The following is a 9,387-nucleotide window of genomic DNA, read 5'->3' as shown; positions in this document are numbered from 1 at the left end:
CAACAATTGCAAACATCTTTCATAATACAAAATTAAAACTTCACTTCGGCATTCATAAATCCCAGCCAATTGATTTATAACTAGCATAGAATCACCAAAGATTTCAACAGGATCAGCACGTATCTCCTTCAGCAATTCTAACCCTTTTATCAAGGCTTGGTATTCAGTCTGATTGTTTGTCGATGTAGCAACAATCGGCAATGAAAATTCATACTTTCTTCCTTGAGGTGAAATCAACACAATGCCGATACCTGCTCCTTCACCACATGTGGACCCATCGAAGAAAAGTGTCCAAGGAGCAACCTCCAGAGAGTCCACTGTATTACAATGCTGAGTGACAAAATCAGCCATAACCTGCCCCTTAACTGCCTTAGTCGATTCGTAACGTAGTTCAAATTCTGATAATGCTAAAATCCACTTACCGATTCTACCACTTAATATCGGCATCGACAGCATATACTTGACTACATCGTCGTTGCATATGACCGTACATTCGGTAGATAATAAATAATATCTTAATTTGACACAAGAAAAGTATAAACACAGACATAATTTTTCGATGGTCGAATACCTTATCTCAGCATCCACTAATCTTCTGCTCAAATAATAAATAACACGTTATTTCCCTTCAAATTCTTGAATAAGAGCTGAACCGATAACGGTATCATCAGTTGACAAATACAACCTGAAAGGTTTCCCATGTTGAGGTGGAACTAGCACTGGAGGATTTGTTAAATATTTCTTAATTTTATCTAGGGCTAACTGCTGCTTAGCTCCCCATACAAATTCCTGATCGGCTTTCAATTTAAGTAATGGACTGAAAGCCTTGATCTTACCTGATAGATTAGATATGAATCTTCTAATGAAATTAATCTTACCGATCAAAGATTGCAATTCGGTTTTATTGGCAGGAGCAACCACCTTGTTAATCGCATCAATAGACTTTCTACTGATTTTGATGCCCTGCTGATGCACCATAAAACCCAAGAATTGACCTGCTGATACACCAAATGCACATTTATTAGGATTCATCTTCAATCCATGCTTCCTTGTGCACTCCAGTATCTTTTGTAGATCGGCTAGATGTTTTGTGATATCTCCAGACTTAATCACTACATCATCAATGTAGATCTCCACTAATGTGCCGATGTATTCATGAAAAATAAAGTTCATAGCTCTTTGATAAGTAGCGTCGGTATTTTTCAAACCAAACGTCATGACTATCCACTCAAACAACCCTACATGACCTGGACATCTGAAAGCAGTCTTGGGAATATCTTCTTCAGCCATGAATATTTTATTGTAACCTGCATTACCATCCATGAAGCTAATAATTTTATGTCTAGCTGTAGCATCAATCAACAAATCAGCAATCGGCATTGGATAGCCATCCATCGATGTGGCTTTGTTAAGATTCCTGAAATCAATACAAACACGAAGTTTTCCATTTTTCTTATAAACAGGAACCACATTAGAGATCCACTCTGCATATCGACACTGCCGAATAAACTTTGCCTCAATTAATTTAGTTATTTTGGCCTTAATGTCAGGAAGTATATTAGGGTTGCATCGGCGCGCTGGCTGCTGATGTGGCCGAAATCCAGATTTGATAGGTAACCGATGTTCAACTATCGATCGGTCTAATCCAGGCATCTCAGTATAATCCCAAGCAAAACAATCTTTATACTCTTTTAACAAATCAGTTATTTGCTGCTTACACTTGGAATCTAACTTAGCACTAATAAAAGTAGGCCTTGGCCTATCGCCATCACCAATATCTACTTCTACTAAATCATCTGCCGATGTGAACCCTTGACCTAATTTTCCATCATCAGCAAACCTATCCATTAAAACTCTTCTTCGAAACCGACTGCTTGGATTGGTGGAATTTCATAATCAGCCACTCTAAGGAATTCTTTTTCCCAAACTTCTCCTGATATGCATTTAGTTTGCTCATAAGTATCTGATTCTGCCGATGCGATGATATAAGAAGAATCACCAGGGACAAACTCAATCTTATCCCCAATCCACTGTACGAGGCATTGATGCATTGTAGAAGGAACACAACAATTAGCATGAATCCAATCCCTCCCTAGAAGCAGATTATATGCACCCTTGCCATTAATAACAAAGAACGTCATTAGCAAGGTTTTGCTGCCGATAGTCAATTCAACGCATACTGCCCCTTTAGCCGGTGACACATTGCCTTCAAAATCCTTTAGCATCATATCAGTTTTGGCCAAGTCTTGATCTCCCTTACCAAGTTTCCGATACATCACATAAGGCATAATATTAATCGTAGCCCCTCCGTCGATAAGTATCTTAGATACAGGCTGCCCATCAACTCTGCCTTTCACAAACAAAGCCTTAAGATGCTGTCTCTCGTCATCAGTAGGTTTCTCAAAAATAGCCATCATTGGATCTAGTGTCAACTGAGCTACTTGATCAGAGAGAACAACTTCTTCCTCATTATCAGATAGTGCCAAAAACTCCATCGGCAACATGAATACCATATTAACATCTGCCGATGGACCCTTATTTTTGTGTTTTACCTGCCACTGCCGATGACCGGACCTCTCATTGGAGGAATTTTCCTCTCGGTATAAATCCTCTTGATGCTCACGTTGCATCCTTCTTTTCAGTGTCTTTGTCAGACCCTCCGGGCACCATTGAGGAAACTTGGTCTTCCAAACCGGCTGATAACAGGTCCCAGTTGATTCTACACGGCGTATATTAGGGTCCCTGTAGAATATTTCTTCATCAGAAACTCTTGCGTTTGCCATCTCCTCAAGCTCCTCTTGATTCCTTGGAAAATATCCAGTGCGTTTACCAAGCCTTTCATGTACACTAAGTCTGCCCCCTAGCCGATCATGCACTGATGCTCTACCTCTAATCGGCTCATTGATAAATAAACCCTGATTGCCAGGTTGCAACCTCCTTTCTGACCGATTGACCCCATAATAACCATTGCACTCAGGGCAATTTTCAACAGTTGGCAATTTAATACCTTCTTCCCAGCAATGGATGAAAAACGGGCACCTCCAATGATTTTTATGCCGATACCATTCTTCCCGACGTCTCTCTTCTTGCTGTTGTTGATATCAGTCCTTATGCTGACGCCAACCCTCCTGCTGCCTTCGATGGGTAACCACAATGCCAGGTCGAGGAGGGTTTTTGGAACTACTGCTTTCTCCCAGCAAACCCTTACTTTTTGCATCATCAGTAGTTATCCGGTGTTGGGGATCCACTGATGCGTTTTTCTCAGCAGCCTCTGACGTCAATACCTTGGTCTTCCCTTTGGCCTCCAATATATTTGCTGGAAAAGGGTGTTGATTAATTTTCATCGGCTTCTAGGCCTTGGAAGTACCAAACTTAATTCTCCCAGATTCAATAGCCAATTGTAATTGTTGCCTGAACACCTTGCACTCATTTGTACTGTGTGAAGTTGCATTGTGCCATTTGCAGTACAAGATCTTCTTCAACTCTTCTGCCGATGGGATAACATGATTAGGTGATAGCTTAATTTGGCCTTCTTGAAGCAGAAGATCGAATATCTTGTCGGCTTTGGTGATATCAAAGGTAAACTTTTCTGGTTCTTTCTGACCAAAGGGACAAGATATCGGCTTTTTATTCTTAACCCACTCAGCTAAGCCGATAACTGGTTCTTCATCAGAATCAGAATCTCCTACTTCTTCAACAAATGATACTTTTTTACTCCAATTCTTTTTAGGTTCAAAAACCCTAGTATCTTGATCAGAGATCCTTTGCACAAGATGACTGAGGCTTTCAAACTCCTAAGAAGCATATCTGTCTTTAAGATGTGGCAATAACCCTTAGAAAGCCAGATCGGCAAGCTGCCGATCATCCAGCACCAGACTGTAGCACTTATTTTTTACATCTCGTAGCCTTTGCACAAAGCTTTCTACCGATTCATCATTACGCTGTCTCAATTTTACTAAATCGGTAAGCTTCTTTTCATGGATTCTAGCAAAGAAATACTTATGAAATTGTTTTTCTAGATCAACCCAAGTAATAATAGAATTTGGTGGTAATGAAATGAACCATGTAAATGCCGATCCAGACAAAGATGATGAAAATAATCGAACTCTTAATTCATCTCTGCTAGCTGCCTCTCCACATTGAATAATGAAGCGATTGATGTGTTCCATTATTGATGTATCATCTTGCCTAGAGAATTTAGTGAAATCTGGTACCTTGTACCGATTTGGGAGAGGAATTAAATCATATGCAGGAGGGTATGGAGTCCGATAAGAATAAGTATTGACCTTGGGCTTTATCCCAAACTGATCCTTCATAATTTTTGCTATCTTATCGGCCCAAAAAGCATCAGCCTCCTGCTAACGAACTGGCTAAATTTCTACGGGAGGTGCCTGCTGATATCCCTCCATATATCTTTGTGGCCCACGATCTCCAGCAATTGGCATATTTGCCGTTACTTGTGGTCCATTAACCTATTGGAAAGGATTCATCGGCTGAGCTGCCGATGCTTGATTCTGGAAACCAGCTTGCATATGACCTTGTTGAATCCCTGCAACCTGCTGATTTTGCTGAACTGTATGTTGAACAGGTAACTATCCTGACCAACCATTATTAGAACTCATCAATACAAAACTTACCGATGGCTGGTAATTTGCTGACATTGTTGGATAATTATAACCAGCTTGAGGCATGAACTGAACCCCAGTTTGACTCATAACAGGGGCTTTCTGCTGCATCGGCAGTAAGCTTGCCGATGGACTTGAATTGGGTGTTTGAACCAAAGGCATCTGGAAACCTCCTGGAGTTGGTTGCACAGTAGTTGCTGTGGCATATTGAGGCACTTGAGCCATCGGCGAAACAGCCGATGGTATAGGAGCTTTTCCTACTGCATCAAACACTTGAGGTAACCCAGGATTGAAAGCAGATGACTCCGGAGGCATACCATATCCCCACCAATTAGCAGGAATCTAGCTATTCTGAGGCATAGGGCCTAACATAGCTGATGCCGATAGATCTGTATTAAGCTGAACTCATCCTCCTGGTAGTACCGGATCTGATCGTATCGGTGTAGATTGAATATTAGGTAAGCCTACTGATACTGGAGGAGAAGTAACTTCTATACCCAAAACGGTCGAGGGAGCCGATGGAGTATTGACAGATGCCGGCTCTGATTGGTGATAGGCAAGCCCAACGTAATGCGGTGACGCTTATCCTTCTTTGAGAGTTCGAACCATAGCATTATGAACAGTATTGGACAGCACATTGGAATGATTAATCAAAGCATGATTTACTGCAGAATTAACCATCTCTTGAAGTTTACCAGGATTAGAGTCAAAGGTAACCTACCGAGGCAACGGCAAATCTTGCTTCTGGATGACTTGTCCACTCTTATTCAGGCTAAATGATTTCAGACAAAGCTGCCTGTATTCTTCTACAGCCTTTTCCATAGCCTGCCTCTGCTCTTCCTTAAGATCTTCTTCTAATACCGCGATAATGTTCCCTGAATCGATCTTGGAATTAAACATATTGATCGGATTGATTGGTCCCACTGGGCATGCCAAAAGATGTGTTGATGCAAAAGTGGATCTGCAAACACAAAGGGCTAATACCCGAATCGATATCCAAAGCATGCCAGTCGATTTGACCTGTTAATCGACAAGGATGAGGATACGAGCACTTTGGTCCTAACAACAGCGATACGCCCGGAAGTCACGGCCAAGAGGTACTCACGCGGAACTCGAGAATCGCCGAAAGTCGCACTAAAGCTATGCAACTCGCCGAATCAATGAGAACTCGTAAAAAGGAAAAAATATGCAAATTGACAAAGTCGCCGAAAAGTAAGTAGATGCAAATAGGAGTAAAAATTGGTTTTTATATTGATTGATTCATTATTACATTGCCCCTCAATCTATATTTATACCCTGATCTAAAGAGACATAACCAAATACAACTAGGACACCAAGTCCATATCTAAGGAAACACGTGACTCTTACATGAATCATACTCTAACAAATATAGAAAAGGAAATCAACTCCTATCTATTTCCCTGTCCGCCTCAATTATGATGGAAATCTCACCGACCTCCTTTCCATCGGCATACTTCCTGTTTCATCGGCAGTAGTCTTCAAGCCTTCCTTCATCGGCATCGACAATAACATCTCCAACCTTATCGGCAACGCCCGAGTCTAAATCAACCTTTCCATCGATCACCACCATTCATCGGCAACCATCTTTTACAAGCTAATTCTCATCGGCTGTCAGCGTATACAGTAACTTTCCTCCTACCGATTAGCCCACTCTGATCATTTTGACACATGCAAAAAACGGTGTCAACACCATTCGCCAAAATTCATAAATTACTCACAAATTTTCATAACAACTCAAAAATCTCCAAAAATAAAAGTTGTTCAAAATCAAAAGTTCTACAACTTTGCTTTTAAAACCATCTCCTAATTCGGTCTAGATTTTGAAATGAACTTTTGAATTTGAATCGGGAAATTTAACGAATTACGCCTTTTTGAATTACTCAAAATTTTTCTAAACAACTTGAAAAACTCCAAAGATAAACTTTGCTTAACTTGCCAAGCTCTACACTTTTGCTTTTGGGCCCAACCCCAAAATATACTTAGATTTTGAAATGGATTTTCAGGGTATGATTTAAATGTTGAAAAGCGGGGTTTTCTCGAAAAATTCAAAACCCAGACAAACTTTGAACTTGAGTCAAACAATACAATTCAACACTCATTACACAAATGTAAACTTGTTTTAGTAAATGCACATCAAAGTTTTCACCAAATGCCGAATGCTTTGTAATGCATATGATGACATGCCAGATTTTAATATTTAAACACCCGAGGTGTTACAATGTGATGCCTTGGTCCATCAGCTCGAGTGCCCACTTCGCGGTTCTTCCTGTGGCATCCTAGCTCTGGATGACCTCACCGAGGGGGAACGACATCACGACCATCACGTGGTGTGACTCGAAGTAGTGATGTAGCTTCCTCTTGGTGATGAGGACGGTGTATAGGAGCTTCTGGATCTGAGAGTAGCGGGACTTGGAGTCACATAGTACCTCACTGATGAAGTACATAGGGTGCCGCACCTTGAGTGTGTGCCCCTCTTCCTCCCGCTCCACTACCAGGGCGGCGCTGACTATTTGCATGGTGGTCGCTATGTATAGCAGGGGGGTTCTCTGTTGCATGGAGGAACTAGGATTGGAGGCCTTGTCAGAAGCAATTTGACCATGTCAAGTGCCTCCTAGGCCTCGGACGTCCACTCAAAGCGGCCAGCTTTCTTTAAGAGTCGATAAAAGGGAGACTTCGTTCACTAAGGCATGAGATGAATTGGCTGAGGGCGGCGAGGCACCCCATGATTTGCTGAACCCCCTTTATGTTCTAAATTGGGCCCATCCTTGTGATGGCCGAAATCTTCTCTGGGTTAGCTTTGATGCCGCATTTAGACACGATGAAGCCGAGCAGCATGCCCTTTGGGACCCTGAAAACACATTTTTCAAGGTTGAGTTTGATGCCATTTGCTCAGAGTTTCACAAAGGTTTGCTCAAGATCAGTAATGAGGTGATCAGCTTGTTTGGACTTAACTATGAGGTCATCGATGTAGGCCTCAACGGTCCACCCGATGAGGTCCCTGAAGCATCTAAGCATACAGTGCTGGTACATAGCCCGAGTGTTCTTCAGACCAAATGGCATTGAGACATAGCAGTACAATCTAAAGGGGGTGATGAAAGATGTCACGAGTTGGTCAGACTCTTTCATCGTGATTTGATGGTAGCCGGAGTATGCATCAAGGAAGCAGAGCATTTCACATCCCAAGGTAGAGTCGACTATTTGGTCTATGCATGGTAAAGGAAATAGGTCCTTTGGGCATGCTTTGTTGAGACCCGTATAGTCAACACACATCCTCCATTTCCCGCTCTTCTTTCGTATAAGAACAGGATTAGCTAACCACTCTAGGTGGTGTACTTCCCTGATGAATCTGGCGGCCGATAGTTTTGCTATCTCTTCACTGATGGCCCTGCGCTTTTCCTTGTCGAAGCGACATAGGCATTGCTTCACCAGCTTGGAGCCTAGATGGATTTTCAAGGTATGCTCACCGACCTCCCTTGGAATGCCTGGCATATCCGAGGGTTTCCATGCAAAGATGTCTTTGCTATTACGGAGGAAGTCGACGAGCGTGCTTTCCTATTTAGAGGAGAGCGTGGTACCAATGCGTACCATTTTACCCTCAGAGCTTCTAGGATCTATGAGGACCTCCTTGGAGCCCTCTACTGATTTGAACGACCTGGTTGACTTCTTTGTGTCGGGCACTTCTTTGGTGACCTCCTCCTTGAGGGCAGCGAGCTCCCCAGAGGCGACGATTGCTATGGCATGGCCGCAGCACTCGACCTCGCACTCGTAGGCCCACTGGAAGAAGGTGCCAATGGTGATGACCTTGTGGGGGCCCGGCATCTTGAGCTTGAGGTATGTGTAGTTGGGGATGGCCATGAACTTCATGTAGCATGGTTGTCCCAGGATCATGTGGAAGGTTTCGGGGAACCCAACCACCTCGATGGTGAGGGTCTTAGTCCTATAATTGAACTGGTCCCCAAAGGTAAAGGGTAGATCAATCTGCCTAAGTGGCATGGCCTACTTCCTAGGCACAACGCCATGGAAAGGCGCTCAGATTGGGCGGAGGTGCGTCCGGTCATCACGTCGAGCGTCTTTGCGTACATGATGTTGAGGCCGCTGCCTCTGTCCATCAGTACTTTGGTGAGGCACTTTGGGCCGATGATTGGGTCGACCACAAGCAGATATCTTCTCGGGTGTGGGACAGCATCTGGATGGTCGGTCTGGTCGAAGGTTATAGTAGACTCTGACCAACAGAGCAAGGGAGGTGTGGCCAGTTGGATCGTGTAGACTTGGCAGCGTGTGACCTTCTGACGACGTTTGGAGTCATAGGCCGTTGATCCTCCAAAGATCATCAGGCAGCCATCTAGCATTGGAAAGCCATCGTCCTTCTCCTTAGCATCGTTCATAGTGGGGGCAGGTTCCTTCCCCTGCTCCCCTTTGTTGGAGCTTCTGGACAAGAACTTTCGTATGAGGCTACAGTCCTTGAGAGGATGCTTTATGGGAAAGGCATGGTTCAGGCACGGCCCCTCGAGCATTTTTTTCAAAGTGGTTCAGATCGCCCTCTGCGAGCTTCTGACCACCCTTGCAGTCAGCAGTAGCCATGAGCGTGTCCTCACGCCGTTGCTTCTTATTCTTTCTTTTGGCAAAACGATTGGAGGTGCCTTCGCTGGCACCCTCATCCCACCTTGCCTTGCCCTCAAGGCGATCGAAGATCGCTCTGACCACCTCTTCTCCTAAGGCATGGCTGGTGGTGATATCTAGG

At 43.5% G+C, this 9,387-nt stretch overlaps 1 protein-coding gene across 1 annotated transcript; it reads right to left on the bottom strand.

Annotated features, from left to right (window-relative positions):
* Positions 1–8,231: 8,231 nt before the first annotated feature.
* On the bottom strand, positions 8,232–8,639 carry LOC136532158 (uncharacterized; the record flags this gene model as incomplete). The annotated part of the gene is made up of 1 exon (XM_066524761.1): positions 8,232–8,639. A coding segment is annotated over exon 1 (408 nt), but the record flags the coding sequence as incomplete, so codon positions are not given.
* Positions 8,640–9,387: the final 748 nt, after the last annotated feature.

The sequence above is a fragment of the Miscanthus floridulus genome, unplaced genomic scaffold (assembly GCF_019320115.1).
Source record: "Miscanthus floridulus cultivar M001 unplaced genomic scaffold, ASM1932011v1 fs_542_1_2, whole genome shotgun sequence".
Taxonomy (NCBI): Eukaryota; Viridiplantae; Streptophyta; class Magnoliopsida; order Poales; family Poaceae; genus Miscanthus; species Miscanthus floridulus.
The sequence above is the reverse complement of the archived record's forward strand: the minus strand, read 5'-3'. Positions and strand labels throughout refer to the sequence as shown.